Source organism: Pelophylax lessonae, assembly GCF_965119305.1.
Source record: "Pelophylax lessonae genome assembly, chromosome: 7".
Classification (NCBI taxonomy): Eukaryota; Metazoa; Chordata; class Amphibia; order Anura; family Ranidae; genus Pelophylax; species Pelophylax lessonae.
Genome location: NC_138774.1, coordinates 93,533,848 through 93,556,752, shown reverse-complemented (window position 1 = coordinate 93,556,752; position 22,905 = coordinate 93,533,848). Strand labels below are relative to the sequence as shown.

The following is a 22,905-nucleotide window of genomic DNA, read 5'->3' as shown; positions in this document are numbered from 1 at the left end:
AACTTTAGTTTTTGGACCAATTTGCATAGAACAAATGTACTTGCAGATTCACTAAATGCATTATTTTGCAAACTTTTCATAAATAGACCCTTTTGACTTCCTGTGTTCTTCAATGGATGAGAAAGAAGAGTTTACATACACTATAAATACATACACAAACACATACAACATACATATAAACATATAAACAAAGAGCTAACCTTAGATGTAAACAGTAAGGCTATGCTCACATCTTGGCATTGCTATTTACAGGTGTTTTTTCAGGCGTTTTGCGTTTTACAGGCGTTTTTGTGCAGGCGTTTTTAGGTTGACTAGTGGCCAATGGAAAAAAAAAACGCCTGTAATCTGCCCAAAAAGAAGCTCATGTACTTTTTGAGCGTTGGGCGTTTTGCTTAAAATGTCAAAACGCTCTGATGTGAACAGGGGCCATTGAAATGAATAGGATTTGTCTTGTTGGGCGTTTTTTGAGCTGATCCTAGAGCAGAAAACCTGCCCAAAAACTCCTAGATGTGAACTTAGCCTTAAGAAATGACATTTAAGGGTCCGTTTTTTTAAGCAGCAGTTTGGCATTATTGTAGTCATACCACTAGTAATAAAACAAAAAAGAAAAAATATATACATACGCATTTATAAAGCACAGAATTGTGCATTACAAATATGCATTGCACCAACCTACTTCAGGGCTCCGGTGCAAATGGTGCCCAATCTAACTGGATAAGGAAATAAAAAAAAAAAAAAAGCCAAGAGAGCTTAGTCTTGTGCATGTGAACTTTAGCAGGTCTTTAAATGAGTAGTTCCTCAGTCCATATAAAAATCTTATAATTAGCTAGGTGATGGTGACTATTTTGTCTTCACATTTTCCTAGGTTACAGAAAGAGGTGAGACTGGCTCAGGAGATGGCATACAAGGGGAACCATCACCACCCCTGCAAGAGGGTAAGACAGCAAACTCACCCAGCCATAACTGCACATGAAACATAAATTGCTCACAGCACAGTTTTGTTTTTTTGGTACAAAGGTTTCAAAACATATTTGTTTGATTGGGCAGTGTAAATGAATCAAATTATCTAATGAGCAAAGTCAACTAGCAGGGCTAGAACCTTTAACAATTGCATAAACCAGAGCTGCACTCTGCGGGAAGGGGCTCTGAATGAGCTACAAGAAAATTTGTGATTGCTCCATATTTTCATATGTACTCCAAATTAGGAGGAGAAATACATTTTCTACAGTACACCCACAAAATGAAATGTATACAGGAGTACTGGAATACAGATGCACAGGGTCCCCAAAATAAAGAACTGGTCCACTTTTTACTCTATAGCATCTATAATACATCCAGACATATCAAGCAAGTTTACAAATATTACTGTTCATCTTTTTTCTTCACCTTGTTTTTTTTAGTTCTTTGGGATCTGTAAATAAAGGGTGACATAAAAATGACATAAAAACACACTTGACATCCCTATAATTGTAATGCTACATATGGCCCTTATTTTCCCATAGGGTGACACAGAGGCGTAACTAGAACCTTCAGGGCCCCGGTGCAAGAAACCATGAAGGGCCCCTCAGACCCCTGGCCGGGGGGCCCTTCCCTTCAAGCCTGGGCTCTTCCCACTGATCCTGGGGTGCTTTACTCATGTTGCGGGGCCCTTTATTACAGTCCCGCAGCGGGACCCTTTCACAAATTCTACAGTGGGCCCCTTTCTTTCCATCTTGGGGCCTGCAGCTACAGGAGAAAAAAGGAGGAGTACAGTGATTTCTCTACATGCTGCCCCTCCTATCCAGGTGTACAGGGGAGCTGCACAGGCCCCCTGGAGCATGGGGCCCGGTTGCGATTGCAACCCCTGCAACCCCTGTAGTTACGCCCCTGGGGTGACATAAAAATGACATAAAAACACCCTTGACATCCCTATAATTGTAATGCTTCATATGGCCCTTATTTTCCCATAGGGTGACATAAAAATGACATAAAAACACCCTTGACATCCCTATAATTGTAATGCTACATATGGCCCTTATTTTCCTATCAGGGATGAGCAAACACATTAGATGGATGGTGATGGTGCTGTTCTTCACACAGTAACAGAAATTTAAGCATTTACGCTTATAAAAGTAAAGTTGTCCTTTAACTCTTATCACAAAGTTGCACTCAATCATTGAGGTAATGTGAACCTTCATAGAGCTATCAGTTCAGGACTTCATTTCATTTGAATGCACTAGTGAATGGTGCACTAAACTCTGTACACCCAGTAATGGTTTCATTTCCTTTATCTTAGTCTACGGCTCACATGTCTCATTACGTCCAGCAGTACAGCAGTCAGAAGAAGCAGTTCATGGCAAAGGAGAGGTGAGTAAGAGGTGTGCATGGTTCATTTAGACTAGAGTAAAATAGTATTAAAAACTATTGGGTATTTCTGAAGGCTCCACCTGAGGAACAGAGCGCTAGGTAAGTATGGCAAAGGTGAGGATGTTTGTGTGGGGTTTGCGGGCATTCAAGAGAACCTGCCAATTAAAGAGGTTGTAAACCCGTTTTTTTTTTCCCACCCTGCAAGAGAAAGACATAATGAGCTAGTATGCATCAAATACTAGCTCATTATGCAATACTTACCTTAGAACGAGCCCCCGCCGTGCCACTCACTCACCTCTATGACGGGCGACATGTCCAGTCGCCCGTCTTCCGGGATCGCGGCATCCGGCCATCTGATTGGCCGGAGCCGCGGTGACGTCACTCCCGCGCACGCGCGCGAGAGCCAACAGTCACGGCACGGGACTCTGAAGGAATGGCACGAGCGGCCGTTCCTTCAGAGCGCATGCGCCAGTGATGTCACTGGCTGCATGTAAGGTAAATATCTCCTAAACGGTACATGTTTAGGAGATATTTACAGTACCTATAGGTAAGCCTTATCATAGGCTTACCTATAGGTACAAGTTGTAGAGGAGGGTTTACTTCCTCTTTAACATAATGCTCTTCTTCAAGTGTTTTAGTTTGTCTTAACCTATGACTGTCAGCATGTGAATATGGAGAAAAATATACCCAAATGAATGCTAAAAAAAAGTAATGTAGACACTGAAGGCTACCACTGCATAAATATTTCACATTGTTATATCACAATTTGTAATCATATATTTTGAAGTATTTTTTCATTATTTCATACAAATTTTAAATATAAGCAATTTCATTCCAGCTGATTGATGGCCAATGATATGATCCAATTTTGACCTGCGGTAGTCATTTTCTTATCCCCCATATACAGTGGACTTGTTGGCTGGCATTAACTGAATTTCTGTTCTTTACCATGCATGTGGGCATCTTTTCTAGCCATAATCTATACCAGCCTTTTTCAACCTTTTCAACACAGAGGAACCCTTGAAATAAATTTCTGGTCTCGGGGAAATCCTGCTAAAAATGAAAAATCTATAACTCATGACACATTAGTGTGACAGTCAGATGGAAGAATGCTTCTTACTCTGGTCATCATTGGGAAGAATAACCCCCTTACAGATAGCTAACCACTTAAGCCACGGAGGATTTTCCTTCTCAAAGACCAGGGCCTATTTTGCGATTCGGCACTGAGTGACTTTAACGGACAATTGCGCGGTCGTGCGACGCTGTACCCAAATGAAATTCTTTTGGTGGTATTTGATCACGGTTTTTATTTTTTGCGCTATAAACAAAAAAAGAGCGTAAATTTTGAAAAAATAACAATATTTTTCAAATTTTTTTATATGAAATTCACAAAAAATGTATTAACATTTTAGGCCAATTTGTTTTCTGCTATATATTTTTGGTAAAAAAAAAAAATCGCAATAAGCGTATTTTAATTGGTTTGCGCAAAACTTATTGCGTTTACTAACTAAGGGAAAGATTTATCTCATTTTTATTGTTTTTCTTTTTTTTAACTAGTAATGGCGGCAATCTGCGATTTTTTTTTTGGGACTGCGACATTGCGGCGGACAGATCGGACCCTTGACTAACATTTTTGACACTTTTGGGAGTACCAGTGACATTACTACAGTAATCAGTGCTATACATATGCACTGTTACTGTAAAAAAGACACTGGCAGGGAAGGGGTTCTTTATTAGAGATCCAGGGGTTAAGTGTGTCCCTAGGGGCGTGCTTCTAACTGTCAAGGGGCGTGGCTTTTGATGTAACCACAGAGACATACGATCCTACATAGCAGGATCGTATGATCTCTGCAGTTACACTAGGGAGAATGACAGGCGGCTTTGTTTACATTAGCCGCCTGCTTTTCTCCCTCTCCAGCGGGAGATCGCGAGTGACCGGCGGACATCGGAGCCACCGGTCACTTGCGCGGGGATGTCAGTGAACGACCAGGGGCGGGAGCTCGCCCCCTACAGGCTCCTGGGTGTGCGACGTAGTACTACATCGCTTTGCCCAGGAGGGGCTGACTGCCACAGTAAATGTACTTGCAGCGGTCGGCAAGCGGCTAAAGGGAACAATGGTGTCATTGGAAACTTATCTGAGAGGCAGAAATTTCCCATTACTTAAGGAACCCCTAGCAACCTCAGGAGGAACAATAGGGTTCCATGGAACCCTGGTTGAGAAACCCTGATCTATACAATTTACAATATATATTTTACATTATTATATTATAATTTGTAATAATATATTTTGAAATCGTTTCATGTTAATTCATACAAAATTTTAATGTAAGCAATTTCATTCCAGCTGGTTGATGGCTAATGATATGATCCAATATTGACCTGTGGTAATCATTTTCTTATCCCCCCTATACAGTGGACTTGTTGGCGGGAATAAGCTGAATTTCTGTTCTATACCATGCACTGCATGTGGGCATCTTTTCTAGTCACTCAAATCCTAGATTCTGAAGCCAAGATAAAGATTGTCTTCAGTTTTTTTACTTGTCAAAGCAAAAGGAAAATGACTAGGGACAAACTGGCACACACCAACCATATGGAAAGATCGTATCCCCCAGTAGGCCTGGAATCCTCCAAGACTTTCCTAATGAATGAATTTTTTGTAATTTTCTACCAGTTTTCAGTAGCATAAATACCTAAGTGGATCAAGGCAACTGACTCAATAAAAATATATAATTGTACAGCGCTGACAGATTGTGCTGGTGTTAAGTTGCATTCATCCATTTGCTCATTTTTGCAGGTAAATGTGGCTGAAATTGCCTTGTGTGGGTGCTCAGCATTAGTATAGGCTTGTCTTCCCAACTACCAGTCACCTGGATTCATAAATTAGTCACTGAACCGGAATAAGAATGAATGCATGTATCCAAACACTTCACTTCTTGAATACATACTTGTTCCAGGTCAGAAACTCATTACGCAGTTAAGAAAAAATAAAGAGCACAGATCGCAACTTGAAATGCAAGGCAATGTCCCCTTCCATATTTTTCAGTGTGCAAAATGGCTTGGTACAAATGCAAATGCTTTGTGTGTTGTGGTGTGCTGCATTTTGAAATGTAATAAAGAATCTCTAAGATGAAAGAGCCAGCAACATAAATGTTTCCTCTTTACAAAACTTTATTCCAGCACTTTACAGAAATCACAACATCTTTAAATGTTAATGCTTTTCGGCCAGAGCCTTCCTCAATGCTATGAGGAAGGCTATGGCAGAAACGGGTTAGCATTTCAAGATGTCATTGCTGTAAAGTGCTGGAATAAAGTTTTGTAAAGAAGAAGCATTCGTGTTGCTGGCTCTTTGATCTTATGGATGCATATTGGACGTGAGAGCCTGAGCACTGACACTCTCCGCCTTGTACTGCGGTAGAGCTTGGGTGAGTTTCTGTGTACTTCAAATAAAGAATCTCTAGTTTTGTTTGTGGCGATGCGCCTACCCAAAATGAAGGGGGCTGTCCAATGTGCCTCAATGAACATATATATGCATGCACAAACAGCATGCATTGTAATGTGATTGGATCCTTATAAATCTATTACATGAAAATTAGTACAGATTTCACCAGCTATAGTTTTGAAAAATGTGGTCCATGTTAATAGCCATTCCTAGAGGGTCAATGTAGAAATTTTAATGTAAGTGTCAAGGTATGAGTTACTCAACTTATATTGTTTATTTCTCGATTCAGTCCAGAAAAGAAGCCTTGTCAGCAACTTTCCACAGACTCTGAGGCGGATATTGAGGAATTTGCAATCTATGAGTGTCCTGGACTGGCACCGGTATGTATAATCAGTGCGCATGGGCCAAAGGTACCTCTACACATTTGAGGTGGTTGTGATTGTGACAGCGCGGCGCCTCCTCTCTGACGCGTTTCCTCCCTATATGGGCATCCACGGAGATAGGAGCCACTGTATGATGGTATTTTGCCCCATCCATTTTTCTTCTATCCTGAGAAGTGCTCCAGTCCCTCTTGCAGAGAAACACCCCCTAACAGGATATTACCACTTCCATGCTTTACTGTAGGAATGGTATTATTTGGTTGGTGAGTTGTATTGGTTTTCCGCCAGACAAATAGTTTGGTGGTGAGGCAAAATAATTACATTTTAGTCCCATCTTACCGCCTTAAATTCACCTTGAAGATTCTGAGGTCACGTGGAAAAAGGTGTTATTGTCAGATGAGACTAAAATGTAATTATTTGGCCTCAACACCAAACGATATGTCTGGCGGAAATCCAATACAGCTCACCATCCAAATGTAGCACTGCCCCCTTGGGGGTTGCTTGTAGTTGCATGTTCTATGCCGCTTTGACCCTGTGAACTGTCCAGCCCTCTTGACACTCTAGGTTCAGACATGTAGTGTATACCTTTAAAGGACACACTGACACAATTCAAATCTATTTTAACTCTTTAGATTTACTTTACTCAAAAGGCAGGCTTAAAGAAGGTATTAATAAACTAGGTAATCCATAAAAAAAGATCAGGCGCCCAATAAAGAGGTACTGGTGGAATTTTAAGCCCTGAGATCCATAGCTGCTCATACAAATCTCCTGGGAAGGAGAGCCACCAAAGAACAGAAAGAGTTTATAGTCTGGCTTGTAAAAAGATAAAAATAAATAATCTGTGTACCACAGATCAATGTGAGATCTTCACACTTCGCACCAAGATGTATGGTAAAACTGAAGTCTTTATTCAACACAGATAGACATAAAAACACTGAAAAACTTTGAAACAGGGCTATTACAACCCTGAAGCACTGACTGGATGGAAGGACAACACATTGTGGCTGTGCCTGTCTACTTGCCCAACAGATGAAGATGTCCACAGGGAGGTTACCATATGCCACAGCCTAAGCTGGAGCTCCGTGCAGAAAGCCACTGGATCTCCCTGAGAGAGCGGGTGGCAATACAGGTGAAGAAGCCAGGTAAGGGAGGTGCAGCGGTGTCCGGAGGCTGTGGATGGGAACCGGAAGACAGCTTCTGTGGGTGGCCGGTGATGATGTCACTCACCGCGCCAGGAAGATGTGAGGTTGAGGGCAAGCCAATTCTGAATGGTCCTGTCCCCATGATAACATGTTTCATACGCCTTGTCAAGTCATGTGACGGGATGGACCAACCAGACATTTTATGGCAGAAAGGGGAGGGTAGCGGCCGGGACAAACGCCAAGGGGGTGGAATGTAATTAGTGCACATCTGCTGTGAACACCTTCATCTGCAACAAAGGAGATGTTTTGCCTAATAAAAATACACCAGTAAACTCAATATAAAGAAACACTTAAGATATAAAAACAGAAAAACAACAATGCAGATTGCAAACTGAATATAAGGACACAGTTCAAGATATCTATAAAAACAAAAAAAACACTTCAGGGACTACTGGTTCCTACTAGTCTTTCGTTCCTCTTTTCTGTATTTTGCATATGTAAGGGACCACCAACCAGCAGAAAAGAGGGAACCCCATGCCGGCCTATAATACATGTATCCTAATGAGAGCAGTAATCTCTAGATACCAGTAGCATGTCCCCTTTAAAAACAATAAAATAGCAATGTTCAGAATGCAAGGTCTTGCTATTATCTTCACCAGCAGTTGGAGCTTAAAGAACAAATGATTCCCAGCAGGTGCTCTCTCACCAATCCTGATGACCCTCTTATAAGAGCAAGCAAAGTCAACTCTCCACGCTGTGAGACACTGAGATGGGGGTGCTCTGCTGATTCAGTGAGACCCAATGACTCCAACACGATTAGTGATGCTTCAGGGATGTCCACGTTGTAGTGTGTGTCGTCCGTTCTGCCTGGGCTGAGTCTGCAGATGGCTGGGTGGAGTGCAGTAGGCCGCAGTCCTCTCCTTCTCTGTGGTGGACTGATGCACACACAATGGATCCCAGGAAGCAAGAGAGCATGGGCCTGGTCAGCAGATCCCTTTATAGTCTCTCCCCCAATTCTCCCCTGTAGCGAATAGCTTGCTGGGAGGTGCAGTCCACAAACAGTTCAGCAGTTCAGTAATATCTTTCACAAGACTACAGTTACCACAATGTTCTCTTCCAGTCTCAGGAGTATGATGCGTGAAGATCCGAGACAAATACTAAGGGAGTACAGAGACAGTCAGAGAGCAGAGAATAAGTATGCAGAGTCAAAAACTGTAGTCTGCTCCTGGCTACATCCTCCCTCCACTTGAAAGTCTTTGGTCCCCGAAGCCAGAATATGACTTCATTAAAGTAGTTATTAGGTAATATGTCAAAAAGAATTGGAAATAATTCTGCTAACCAGAACCTAGAGTAGCAAATAGCTGACTAACAGAGGGATTTTCCAGCAGTAAACTATACAAGTCATCAGACAAAGTTAAAGCCCGGTGAGGCCAGACTGGAGCCACTAGGATCACTGGAATCCCTTCCGCCTCGATCCTGCGCAGAAGTCTCGGCAGAAGCTTGAGAGGAGGAAAGGCATATATCAGATGATTCTCAATCCAGGGAGCCACCAAGGCGTCTGTGGCGTCGGATAGAGGATACCAAAACTGTGCCTCAAACCTCTGTACTTTCCTGTTGAGGCAAGAGGCCAACAGATCCACCTCAGCAGTCCTCCACTGGAGACACAACTGATGTAACACCTCCGGATGAAGTGACAATTCTCCTTAGTCTAACGCCTGTCGACTGAGTCCACCTGCCAATTTTTCACTCCTGGAATGTGCACAGCAGAGAGGGCTGGAATGAACCGTTCTGCCCACCTCAGAATGCCGGCAACTTCCCGAGCCGCTAGAACGCTTCTTGTGCCCGCTTAGTGATTAACATAGGCCACGGCTGTGGCATTGTCCGATTCCGGACCCCTGGAGACGACTTGTCCAATGATCCAGACAAAGCCTGATCACTCAGAGCTCCAGTACATTGATTGGTGGCCTGGACTCTTCCAGAGTCCAGACCCCCTGAGCACACTCTGTGTCGAGGACGCCTCCCCACCCAGATAGGCTTGCATCATGGTAACAACCGTCCAGTACAGAGGAAAAAATGATTTTTCCTTGAAGAAGTGCCGGAGAATGAAGCCACCAAACCAGGGATCCTCTCATGCTCCGGTTCAACAGGATCAGATTGTCCAGAGACTGAGGATCCTTGTTCCATTTCACCAGAATCTCCTTTTGCAGAGATCTTGTGTGGAACTGTGCAAATGGAACCGCCTCGAAGGTAGACACCATCAGGCCCAGCACCCTCATGCAAGCCCGCAGAGATGACCGTCTGCTGGATAATAGAAGCTGAATTGCCTCTTGCAACTTTTGAAGTTTTTCCAGAGGAAGAAACACTCTGGCCGAGACCAAGTCCGAGTCCAGAGTCAGACCCAGATAGACCAGGTTTGTGGAAGGGACCAGAGCAGGCTTCTGAAAATTCAGGATCCAACCGAACTCCCTCAGCCTTTGCAGAGTAATCTCCAAGTTTTCCAACAGAGCAGTAGAAGAGCAGGTTGTCCAGGAACCCCAGTATCGAAACCCCAGCTGACACAGTAATGCTAGAACCGGGGCCAACACTTTTGTGAAGACCCGAGAAGCAGAAGCGAGACCAAAGGGTAATGCCACAAATTGATAATGTTCCTCACTCATGACAAAGCGGATGGGAAGCGCTGATGGGCGACACATATGGGGATGTGAAGGTAGGGGTCCTTGATGTCGATGGGGGGTGAGAAAATCCCCCTGATGTAGGGACGCCACCATCGCGCAAATGGATTCCATTCCGAACTTCTGTACCCGCGCAAAGCATTTAAGCGCCTTGAAGTCCAGAATTGGATGCGCCTTGCCCTCCTTCCTGGGAACCGTAAACAGGTTTGAGTAGAAACCTTGAAAACGTTCGATGTCGGTACTGGAGCAGTCACCCCTTAAAGTAACAAGTTTTGCACTGCCCCATAGAGATCCTTTAAGCGATCTGGGGATAAGTGCAGGTTGGAAGGGAAGAACCTTTCCGGAGGATATGATCGAAACTCGATCTTGTTGCCTGAGCGACTTGTGACTTTGTGGACCCTGGTTTAGGAAGGTCCACAGGTCCGGAAAACAGCAAACACGCCCCCACCCCTGATACTGGTGAGGGCACCTCTTCAAGTGGAGGAATTTTTGTCTGCAGGTCTGGCAGAACCCGCTCTTGGTTTGCCCAACCAAGACCTCTTGGAACCCCCAGTAGAGGCCCTAAAGGGTTTTGATCCCTTGCCTGAGGGACAAAAAGGCCACTTGTGAGCCGAAAAGGAAGGTCCCCATCTGCGACTGGACTCCTTATGTAAGTCTGAAGAAGAAGAGTACTCTTTCCACCCGTGAGGCCTTTGATGACATCCAAGGAAGCTCCAAACAGGCGACTCCCCACAAATGGAAGATCGGACAAAGTCTTCTTAGAAGCCTGGTCCGCAGACCAGCATTTCAGCCAGACAATGCGCCGCAGGACCACTGCTTGGACAAATAGTCAAGAAATCAGGGGACCGGCGCCCAAAGAGGCATCACAGACAAACTGTAACCCTTGGACCAACTGATCCTCCAGTTCCACAAAGGCAGGGGGGAGCTGTTTCTCCTCAAAGTCCCAGCGTAAAATTTTGGTCTATTCAGTCATAGCTTGTGACACCAGGGTGATAGTAAACATTGGCCTAAGTGCCGACCCAGCCACAGTGAACATATTGTGGGTCAAGGCCTCTGACCTCCTATCAGCTGGATCAGAGAAGACCGGGGACTCTTCAACTGGTATTACAGTGGCTTTATTCAACCAGGAAACTGAGGAGTTCACTACAGGAGGTACTGTCCATTTTTTAAGGCGGGACACCTCATAAGAGTACCGCATTGTGAAACGCTTAGGGATTGCAAAGGTATGTTTTGGGGACCCCCACTGTTTTGAGACAATATCATCAAAGAAGGTGTGAAAGGGGAACGCCCTTGCCACTTTGGAGGACCTGTGGGTGCCAAAAGGTGACCCGCGCCTCTGATGCTGCATTAGTCGCATCTTCCATATGTAAGATTTCCCACACAAATACAATCTATGCATCCACTAGTGCCTTTTCATGAGCGGCTAGAGGAACAGAGGAATCATCCTCACTATCTGAGCATGCAGGGTGCAGACCACGAAGGAAGCAGGTGAAGGCGGGGGGACGTTTTTTGCCAGCCAGTTTGCCCAGGACCAAACTTACTTTGGACACCAAGGACTCCAGGACCGCCATCAGTGCAGTCAGTTGTGGGGCCCCGGAGGGCCCGACAGCCTCTGAGAGGGGATCAGGTGGTGAAACATGCTTCAGGGACTCCATGAATGGAGAGGGGAACCCGCACAAAAAAGTGTAAAAACACTGCAAGGGACACCCCACTGCGCTGTCAGCACAACAAGGCACAGTACAAAACTACCGCTGTAATAGCAGAAAGAGGGAGAAAAAAACCCACAAGGCACTCACCACCGCCGGAGAGCTCACAATCTCAAACTATCTGCACACCATGTGGCGATCAGGAAGAGCGATATCGCTGTATCAGGAAGGGCTTCCCACCGCTGAATCACTGCCCATCTGATGTCCAAAAATATGGCCGCCCCTATTGCAATGGAAAACCATAAGAAAATGGCCACGAGGCTACACAAACACGGCCGCTGATCTGTAACACACAAGGCTACAAGAAAATAGCGGCCCTGTACAGGCCCCAGATCCGAAAAAAATGATCCCAACAGGGAGGGGAGCCCTGGCAGGCGCCCCCGCCAGGCTCATCCCCCACCAGAGGAGCGATCGGTTGGTCACTGGCGGCGTGCTCCCCCCCACCCCCATCGCCAGTGCAGCACCCAATTCAGCCTAAAAAGGTATATCTGCCCCGGGGGTGGGGGGGGGGGGTGGGGAGATGGGGGCACAGGCCACAATAGACCACTGAGATGGGGGGGGAGACGCGAACTGGGAAGGAGGGAGCCCGAGGGTCCGACCATCTCACGTCCACCCCAAAACCCTCCAGGGGTAGAGGGAGGGGCAGCTACTTACCACACAGGAATAATGTGGGCACCGCTCCAGACAGGACACTGCTCCATCGTAATGTGGGTGCTTTCGGCCAGGAGGAAACGCTGCGACTCAGGCCGAAGCCAGTTCATATGCCCCCTCACGGGACGTTTAACTCGCAGGCCAGCCCCCGTCCAGTGGGGCTATGTCACGGCTGACCTAGCGCGGAGCTGCGGTCTATGCGGGCTCACTGGCCGGTCTGGGGGGATCCTAAAAATATAGATTATCCAGTTCGTCGCCCAGTCCGGCACTTGATTGCAGATTCTCACAGGAACAAAATAATAAAAGGAGAAAAAATTCCATTTAAAAAGAAAATAATTGCCAGGACCAGAGATCCCAGCATTGAACTAGGTCCTTACTCCTGACTAGGCAGAAAAAAAAACGAAATACCTATAGCAGGAAGTGTGAGTATACCCCCAGGGACTGCCCCATAGGCATGCTCAAGCTTTTTTTCTGCCTAGTGTCCTACTCCTGTAGGGGGCAGCATAACCCTGCGATCATAAAGATGGAGAGCTGTGTCTGTCAATGAACGAAAGAGAAAGTGCGATTGAAACGTTCTGGTTGCGGATCCCCTTGAGGATAAGGGTTGGTTCTGGACTTTTGAATGCTTAGCAGTTTACACAGCCATTTTCTAATTTACTCTCAAAATCCTGACCTTGATCCGAATTAAGATGCTGGGGCAGGCCATAATGAATGAAGAACTTCTCCACCAGAGTCTTGGCAACTGTACTGGATTGTTGATCCTTGGTCGGGAAAGCTTGAGCATAAGGGGTGAAATGATCTATCATCCATGGTGAGAGAGTCCTTTTCTTAATTCGTGTAAGAGAGGTGCAATAACCTCTTGTGTTTTTCCCCCCTAACCTGGGCGACTAATTTTTAAATACAAGCGAAGAGGTAGGAGGACAAGCAGAAGACTTTGTCCTCTACATTTTCTTCAATACTTTTCTGACTCTGGAGCTCTGTTTGATCTCAGGATGCTAAATTGGCTCCTTCACTGAGGTCCCCGGAAGTTTCGAAAAAGTTTTGGAAAAAGTATCTTCTGTAAGGCTTTCAACACTTCTGCCAGCAACTCTGGGCTGGCTTCCTTCTTGTGGCATTAAGCCTTGAAATGCCCAACTTCTTCACTTTCAAAACATCTCCTTTCTGTGGTTGGAAACAGCCCTAATCCTCCAGGATTTAATCTTTGTTTCTGCGTTTTCCCTTGGGTCTCCATCACTCGCATCAGAGCCTTATATATCCAAGTTTGAACTTGAGTGACTTTTATCATCAATTCTGCCGATTTCAGGGAGCCAGCTGATTTCTTGTTGTCTGGGCTTTCGCACCCTTCCTGGTCTGCTTCGGTCTCACTATCCTCATCCGAGAAACAAGTTCTGCATGGAGAACACGGACTGAAGCTTTCTCCTTCTTCCCCAACCCCCCCCCCCCCCCCACTACCAGCTCTCCCGCTCCTTGACACTTATCTTCCAACAAACCTTCCTCCTCCCTTACTTCTCTCATCAGTTCAGGGAAAGTAGGACCGTCTGTGCTCCTTTCAGCAGTAACTTCAACACAATAGGATGATTTGGACGGGCCCCCTGCAAGACCCGATCTAGTCGAGCCTGGTCAGCATCCTTGGGGTCTATGCCTCTCTTGAGGATGATCTGGTGTAACATCCTATCAACTCGAAATTCTCTCTTCTATTTGTTGGTGGGTATGGTTGAACTTGTACAAAAGATCCGGGGACTTCTCTACCCTTCCAAAAACAGCCTACAAAGCGTCTATGTAACCTATAGCTACACAGTCCTTCTTTCCCCTCTACAAATTACAGATCACTTTGGCCGCTGGACCTCTGAGGCTCTCACTAAGCTGTTGTCTCTTCACAGCATCTGGCACGCTCCATTATTCTACTGCCTGAGTGGCTTGACTCATCCATGTCTCAAACTCCTCTTTTTCAGCCAAAGTCAGCAATTGCCCCGAGAAGAACCGGAGTTTCCTTTATCCTTGGTTTGCATTGCCAGAACCATTCTTCACCAAACTCTCAACTAGCCGGCTCATGTCCTTATAGAATGAAACGGGGAGGGGAGGGCACTGGCCCCACAGGAGTCTGTACCAACTGGTTCAGTTATCCCCACACTGGATTGAGGTGGCGATAGTCCCTCTGTGGTCTCTTCCCTCTTTTTTTCAGTGGGACCACCCGAGCAATCGCCCTCTGCTCTGGCACTATAGTCCTCACCCACTGTCCGATCTCCTTCTCTGTACACTTACTTCCTGAGATCTCTAAAACAGTGCTTCACTCCATCCAAGCTCCTTGAGCCCTCCCCCAGGTGGCTGCAGCAACTGGGTCCATCTCCTCTCTCAATGGATCATGATTGGGCTGACTGGGGCCTGTAGCAGCAAAGAACATCCTGGACGAGTCCCCAAATGTAGCACTACCTCCTTGGGGGTTGCTTGTAGTTGCAAGTTCTTCTGTGCCACTATGACCCTGTGAACTGTTCAGCCCCCCTGACACTCTAGGTTCAGACATGTTGTGTAAACCTTTAAATGACACACTAACACAATGCAAATCTGTTTTAACTCTTTAGATTTACTTTACTCAAAAGAAAGTCTTAAAGGAGGTATTAATCAACTAGGCCCTAGTTAAACCACCAGGACTCAGTTGAAATAATCCTAAGAGAACAGTTAAATAACAAGTTATAGTAACAAGCAAATAACATGAATATACACAGTATCAGACAATAAGTGAATGAATTTCTCAGAAAACTATGAATTGCTATATGAAATACTCTTACTAAAGGGGAACCCCAGGCTGGTCTATTATACCTGTATCCTAATGAGAGATGAGGTATTCTAGATACCAGTAGTGTGTCCCCTTTAAAAGCAATACAATAGCAATGTTTAGAATGCAAGGCCTTGCTATTATCTTCACTGGCAGTTGGAGCTCAAAGAACAAATTATTTCCAAGTGTAGCACAGCGTGAGACAGGCAAGGCAAGATAGCTGGTTCTGAATAATGACGATCCACTAACTGATCCAAATGTAGGGTGTCTGTAAACAGTGTTCAAGAGATGCTGTAGCAATTGATAAACTGGACTTTCGAGCAGGTGCTCTCTCACCAATCCTGATAATCTTTTTAAAACCCCTTGAACAACAAGCAAAGTCAACTCTTCACGCTGGGAGTCGTCTGTCCCCCCTGGTCTGCAGATGGCTGGGTGAAGTGCAGTAGGCCGCAGTCCTCTCTCTCTCTCTGCGCCAGACCGAGGCACACACGATGGATCCTGGGAAACAAGAGAGCGTAGGCCTGGTCATCAGATCCCTTTTATAGTCTCTCCCACAATTCTCCCCTGGAGCGAATGGCCTGCTGGTAGGTGCAGTCAACAAACAGTACAGCAGTGCAGTAATATCTTTCAGAAGACTACAGTTCCCACAATGCTCTCTTCCAGTCTCTGGAGTATGCATGAATATCTGGGACCAAAACTAGGGGAGCACAGAGACAGAGAGCAGAGAATAAAGCCTCGTACACACACAACGAATTTCCGCCGACCAGTCGTTCGTCTTTTGTCCAGAGTGGTGTCTGTTGGTTGGAATGTGCTCTAGACTGCACACGAATTCTACTTCAGAAGTGATGTCATGTGTTGGATTGCTTTCTTTGTGTTCTTTCATCTCTGAGCATGCCCAGTCTTGCTCATAAGATTTTTCCCTGTAGAAATCTGTACTGACTGCATGAAAATCGGACGTGTTTTGACGGTGGACAAAAATTTTATAAAACAAAAAATAGTGCAGCGCTATCTGATATGGTGTAACCCATAAATCAAAGTGAAACATTAAATGACATAAATAACACAGTGAACAAAAGAGTCCATGAAGTGTGTTCCAACAATTAATAGTGAGTGGTGGTAAAAAGTCCCAGAGAGGTAATGATAGACCCGAAGACTTGGAATCCAAAAGGTAAAGGCAGGGGTACACCCGTGAGTAGGCTCAGATTTTCATGCTGCGATTAAGTGATTAAGGTTTTGCCACGGTATACGGTATTATCACGGTATTCTATTAAATTTCTACCTCACTTGAATTTCATTGCTGAATTTAGGGGCTTTGGTTCACTTATGCACATTATTATATAGTCAGTCAGTACAGACTCTGTGAACCAGGCCTAAAATAGGTCATCAAGCAGTGTCTGGCCTAACTGGTGATAACTGGTCCTGGCGCTCGGCTCCGATCCGATGGCCTGGTCATTAAGAGGGCAAATCCTTGTGGTCAAGAAGTGGTTAAACCTGAAGGAGGTGTTGTTTATAAATTACTTTACTATTGCTTTAGGCCTGGTTCACATGTATGCGGGTTTGTGGTTCACATGTATGCGGGTTGGCGGTTCACATGTATGCGGGTTGGCGGCCCACATTTGCACAGGCATAGCAGCCCATTGATTTGAACGGGCTGCTATGACCTCATTTTCCGCAGAAAAAAGGTGCATGCAGCATTTTTTTAAAATTCAGTGGCCTTGAAATCCATCCTGCTTTTGCACCATGCGACTAACCTGCAGTTCCTGCTCTGGCAAGCTTTCTGCATTTTTTGTATACGTGGGCACGGCATTTAAAAACAGTTTGCGTGTGCAGCAACGGCAGGTAAGTCGCATGGTGCAAAAGAAGGATGGATTTCATGGCCACTGCATTTTTTTAAATTCTGCATGCACCTTTTTTCAGCTGAAAACGCAGGCATAGCAGCTCAAGCCAATTCACATCAATGGGCTGCTATGCCTGTGCAAATGTGAACCACCAACCCGCATACATGTGAACCAGGCCTAAAGCAATAGTAAAGTCATTAATAGATAAAAACACCGGTCCTCCTGCAGGTTTAACCACTTCTGGATCGCAAGGATTTGCCCCTTTAAAGACCAGGCCATCGGATCAGAGCGCCAGGACCAGTCATTACCAGGTAGGCCAGACACTGCTTGATGGCTATATAATGTAATGTGGGCTGCTATGCGTGTGTGTATATATATATATATATATATATATTATATATATTAGAGCTGCACGATTCTGGCCAAAATGAGAATCACGATTTTTTAGCTTGGAATAAAGATCACGATTCTCTGTGTAACAAAAAAAAAAAAATTGGGATAACTTTACTGTTACGTTTTTTTTTTTTTATTCATTAAAGTCTATTAATTGCGTTTGAAAGACTGCTGCGCAAATACAGTGTGACATAAAATATTACAACAATCGCCATTTTTTTCTGTAGGGTCTCTGCTAAAAAAATATATAAAATGTTTGGGGGTTCTAAGTACTTTTCTAGCAAAAAAAAAAAACGGATTTTAACTTGCAAGCAACAAGTGTCAGAAAAAGATCCAGTCTTTAAGAGGTTAAGGCCTCATGCACACTGGACGTTTTTACAGCTGCTGTTAGCAGCGTCAGACGTTTTTTTTTGCAGCTGCAGAACGCCCATCCATGTTATTCTATGGCCTCATGCACACATAGAGCTTTTAGGAGCTCCAAGTGGCATAGGCGTTTTACAGCTCCAAAAAAAACCCAGGAACTGTGGGTTCAGGAGCTCCAGCGTCAAGCTGCAAAAAACGTCTGACGCTGCTAAAGGCTCCATAAGGCTTCATAACGTTGCTTAACGTGCGTTAAGCCACGTTATACGTTTTTTTTCTTCCATTCAAAATCAATGGTTCCATATGGGAGCCTATTGATTTGAATGGAAGTCACACCGCAGGTCGGATCAAGGTGATCCGACTTGCGGTGCGACCTGCACTGTGAGAATCTTGAGGGGGAACTCCACGCCAAAATGGGGAAAAAAACGGCGTGGGGTTCCCCCCCAGGTTCCAAACCAGGCCCTTGGGGTCTGGTATGGAATTTGAGGGTAGCCCCGCGCCGAAAAAACGGCGTGGGGTCCCCCCCAAAATCCATACCAGACTCTTATCCGAGCATGCAGTCCGGTGTTCCGTGAGAATTACCTACCCGTGAGAAAAACCTACCCCTCGTCACTTCCGGTTCACGGCACTGTATGGAATGCAGCGCTTACATTAAAACAGCGGGGCTGCAATACGAATCATCTCCGCTCGTGTGCCTGTCACTTCCCTGATCTCGGCAACTAAATATAAAAGCGGCGGCGGGTGTATGTAAACATAAATCACGGAGACGCCAGCCGCTTTTATTTTTACTTGCCGAGATCAGGGAAGTGACAGGCACACGAGCGGAGATGATTCGTATTGCAGCCCCGCTGTTTTATTTCACCGCCGCGTGGGTAGGTTTTTTCAACGGTACACTGTGCCATTTCCATACTAGTGCGCATGCGCACTAGTCTGCTCCTCTGTTGTTCCTTTAGGTATCCGGCCCTGTGAGCATGCGCACTGCTGCGCTGCTCAGCTGTTCCTGGCCGGAAGTGACGAGGGGTAGGTAATTCTCACGGGGTAGGTAATTCTCACGGAACACCGGCATGCCAGGAAAGGGGAGGGGACGAGCGAGCGGCCCCACCCCCCCTGGATCATACCAGGCCACACGCCCTCAACATGGGGGGGGTGTGGGTGCTTTGGGGCAGGGGGGGCTCTGCACCCCGCACCTCAAAGCACCTTGCCCCCATGTTGATGAGGACAAGGGCCTCATCCCCACAACCCTGGCCGGTGGTTGTGGGGGTCTGCGGGCAGGGGGCTCATCGGAATCTGGAAGCCCCCTTTAACAAGGGGGCCCCCCCAGATCCCGGACCCCCTCCCTATGTGAATGGGTATGGGGTACACTGTACCCCTACTCATTCACCCCATAAAATGCAGTGTATGGAAATAACGACAGGAGACGTTTTGGAAAATTTATTAAAAATCTTCATCCGGCTCTTGTCCTCTCCGGGGGTCTTCTCCTCTCCGAGGGTCTTCTGCTCTTTTGCTGTCCGCCCTTCTTGTCTTCTCTCCGGGGGTCTTCTGCTGTCTTCTCCTCTCCGAGGGTCTTCTGCTCTTTTGCTGTCCGCCCTTCTTGTCTTCTCCTCTCTGGGGGTCTTCTGCTGTCTTCTCCTCTCCGGGGGTCTTCTGCTGTCCGCCCTTCTTGTCTTCTCCTCTCCGAGGGTCTTCTGCTGTCCGCCCTTCTGCTATCCAATCTTCTTGTCTTCTCCTCTCCGGTCTTCTGCTCTTTTGCTGTCGGCTGTCGGCTGTCCTTCTTCCTCCGGTCCTCCTCCGACGACGTCTTCAGCGATTATGCCGGCCTCTGGTCTCCGCAGCTTATTGAATAGCCATTAGGGGCGTGGCCGCCAGATGACGTCATCGGGAGACCACGCCCCCTTGTGTCACAGATGACGTCATCTGTGACACAAGGCGGCGTGGTCTCCCGATGACGTCATCTGGCAGCCACGCCCCTAATGGCTATATAATAAGCTGCGGAGACCAGAGGCCGGCATAATCGCTGAAGACGTCGTCGTCGGAGGACCGGAGGAAGAAGGACAGCCGACAGCCGACAGCAAAAGAGCAGAAGACCGGAGAGGAGAAGACAAGAAGATTGGATAGCAGAAGGGCGGACAGCAGAAGACCCTCGGAGAGGAGAAGACAAGAAGGGCGGACAGCAGAAGACCCCCGGAGAGGAGAAGACAGCAGAAGACCCCCAGAGAGGAGAAGACAAGAAGGGCGGACAGCAAAAGAGCAGAAGACCCTCGGAGAGGAGAAGACAGCAGAAGACCCCCGGAGAGAAGACAAGAAGGGCGGACAGCAAAAGAGCAGAAGACCCTTGGAGAGGAGAAGACCCCCGGAGAGGACAAGAGCCGGATGAAGATTTTTAATAAATTTTCCAAAACGTCTCCTGTCGTTATTTCCATACACTGCATTTTATGGGGTGAATGAGTAGGGGTACAGTGTACCCCATACCCATTCACATAGGGAGGGGGTCCGGGATCTGGGGGGGCCCCCTTGTTAAAGGGGGCTTCCAGATTCCGATGAGCCCCCTGCCCGCAGACCCCCACAACCACCGGCCAGGGTTGTGGGGATGAGGCCCTTGTCCTCATCAACATGGGGGCAAGGTGCTTTGAGGTGCGGGGTGCAGAGCCCCCCCTGCCCCAAAGCACCCACACCCCCCCCATGTTGAGGGCGTGTGGCCTGGTATGATCCAGGGGGGGTGGGGCCGCTCGCTCGTCCCCTCCCCTTTCCTGGCATGCCGGACTGCATGCTCGGATAAGAGTCTGGTATGGATTTTGGGGGGGACCCCACGCCGTTTTTTCGGCGCGGGGCTACCCTCAAATTCCATACCAGACCCCAAGGGCCTGGTTTGGAACCTGGGGGGGAACCCCACGCCGTTTTTTTCCCCATTTTGGCGTGGAGTTCCCCCTCAAGATTCTCACAGTGCAGGTCGCACCGCAAGTCGGATCACCTTGATCCGACCTGCGGTGTGACTTCCATTCAAATCAATAGGCTCCCATAGGGAACCATTGATTTTGAATGGAGGCAGAAAAAACGCTGCTAACAGCTACTGTGGCCAAACGTGCAATAACGCTAGTAGAAAAAGCTACTGAAAGCACGTTTTTACAGCTGCTGTTTCCCGGCGTTATGTAAACAGCTTTGGAGCACGTTTTTATGACGCCCTGTGTGCATGGAGCCTAAACTTCCTTTCTCCCTGGCAGAGGGAAGGAAAAGATACAAATGTAATCATTTTTGTTTATAGTTACTGGGAGACTAAGGCTCCGTTCACATGTAGGCGTTTTGGGGCGTTTTTGGGGCGTTTTTCTGCTCTAGGATCAGCTCTCAAAACGCCCAACAAGACAAATCCTATTCATTTCAATGGCCCCTGTTCACATCTGAGCGTTTTGAAGCTGTATACAAAACGCCCAACGCTCAAAAAAGTACATGAGCTTCTTTTTGGGCAGATTACAGGCGTTTTCCATTGATCTCTATTGAATCTAAAAACGCCTGCACAAAAATCGCGGTAAAAATCGCGGTAAAATCGCAGTAAAAATCGCCGCAAAAATCGCGGTAAAATCGCGGTAAAAAACGCGCCAAAAACCCTACGCTCAGGTGTGAATGTAGCCTTAATGCTGAAAGGCGTTAGCTGTGTGAGTGAATGAGTCATCCAGCTCACTGAAATGTATCAATTCACAAGTCAGACCCAGGAGCAGAGAAACTCGGTATTTTAAAAATGCAACAACAACAATACCGTGGCTATGCAATACCGCGATATATCGAATTACCGAAAACCGGCATATGTCTACCCGTGAGATGTAAATAGCAAATTGGCATCTTACCAGAAGCTCAGGCCTCCAACTTAATGAAATGGCCACATGCGCTAAAACAATAATTCCAAATGGATCACCTCCTCCAGGGACCAGGTATCCAGGTAAATTCCTCTATATAAGAGTTCCACACATGGTACCACAAAATATGGAAGGAAATAAACAGCACATAGCGTAATTCCGTAAAGTTAGCATAGGGTTTTATTTAGATTGCACTTACATGAAAAGCTTGGTATACAGGCACATCAAGAAAAACTTCCAAAGCCGATGCATAGGATCGCGGCGTCCCGCGTGTATGCGAGCCGGCGTCTAGGGGGCGTGACAGTTGTGCGTCCAGTACCGCCCAACCGGTTTCGTCACACTTATAGCCTGCACACCAGAATTTTTTCGGCTGAAAAGTCGGAGTCGGTTGTCGAGAGCACCATACTAACAAGCCGAAAATCGACAGATCGGTCGTCGGACGAAAATTCCCGGCCAAATTTCGACTCGTGTGTACGGGCCTTAAGTCTGCAGTGTCATATAACGGCAACTCAGTGATTCTGTTGTTGAATGTTTTATTTTTTTCTTACTTGTTGGTGTTATATCTTGGATGTTATAAAGTTGCACTAGTTAGTATAGACTGGATAAAACAAAAAAAAAAACTATCTGTCTTCATTTCAGGCTGCAAAGCAAAAAAATGTGATTATTTTAAAGAGAGGCGATTATTTTCTATACCCAATGTAAATGGCAAAACAACGGGGTTTTAATCATTCTTTTCTATTCCCAAGCTGAAGAATAAAAAAAGTTTTGGCTTTAGATACTTTAACTTGATTTTATAGAAAGTTGATAAACACATAAGCAGCTTGCGGAGATCTTCTGTTAAGCAGTATACAATTTTTGGTCAAAAAGGTACCTATCAGATAGATATCTTAGATTACCAATCTATCACCCCTACAGAACTAACCAACGTTTTACTCTTTCAGACCGGAGAGATGGAAGTCCACAACCCTCTGTTTGACCCATCGAGGACCAAGCAGTGAAGAAATATGCCACTGAAAAATCTCTGTATCTTATATTCTATATTTATTATAGCTGTATATCTAAGAGTATCCTGTGTGGTTGTTGTGCATTAAACTTTTGAGCTAGCTGCGCTGTAAGTGAGCACTGTCTATTAAGAGAGGCTTGCAGATGGCCTTTGACTTTGGTTTTGACTAGCATCAGCATGGTGCTTTTCACAGGAGCAATTGTTTAAATAAGCGGAGTTCCTGCGCACCAAACTCAAACAGTGTCTTTATGAAGCTGGCTTTGTACACAGAGGCAGTCATGCTAGAACAGAAAGGGCCTTTCCTAAACTTTTGCCACAATGTTAGAAGCTCACAATTATGAACAAATTCTTTGTATG

At 46.1% G+C, this 22,905-nt stretch overlaps 1 protein-coding gene across 2 annotated transcripts in view; it reads left to right on the top strand.

Annotated features, from left to right (window-relative positions):
* Positions 1-22,650, top strand: part of LOC309559387 (neural proliferation differentiation and control protein 1-like) — a 59,434-nt gene extending 36,784 nt beyond the window's left edge. For both annotated transcript variants that reach the window (XM_082262647.1, XM_082262648.1), the window contains exons 6-9: positions 866-935; positions 2,276-2,346; positions 6,075-6,165; positions 22,487-22,650. In XM_082262647.1, the coding sequence (XP_082118773.1) occupies positions 866-935; positions 2,276-2,346; positions 6,075-6,165; positions 22,487-22,543 (289 nt within the window). In that variant the 3' untranslated portion in view covers positions 22,544-22,650. The remainder of the gene's footprint in view (positions 1-865; positions 936-2,275; positions 2,347-6,074; positions 6,166-22,486) is intronic.
* Positions 22,651-22,905: the final 255 nt, after the last annotated feature.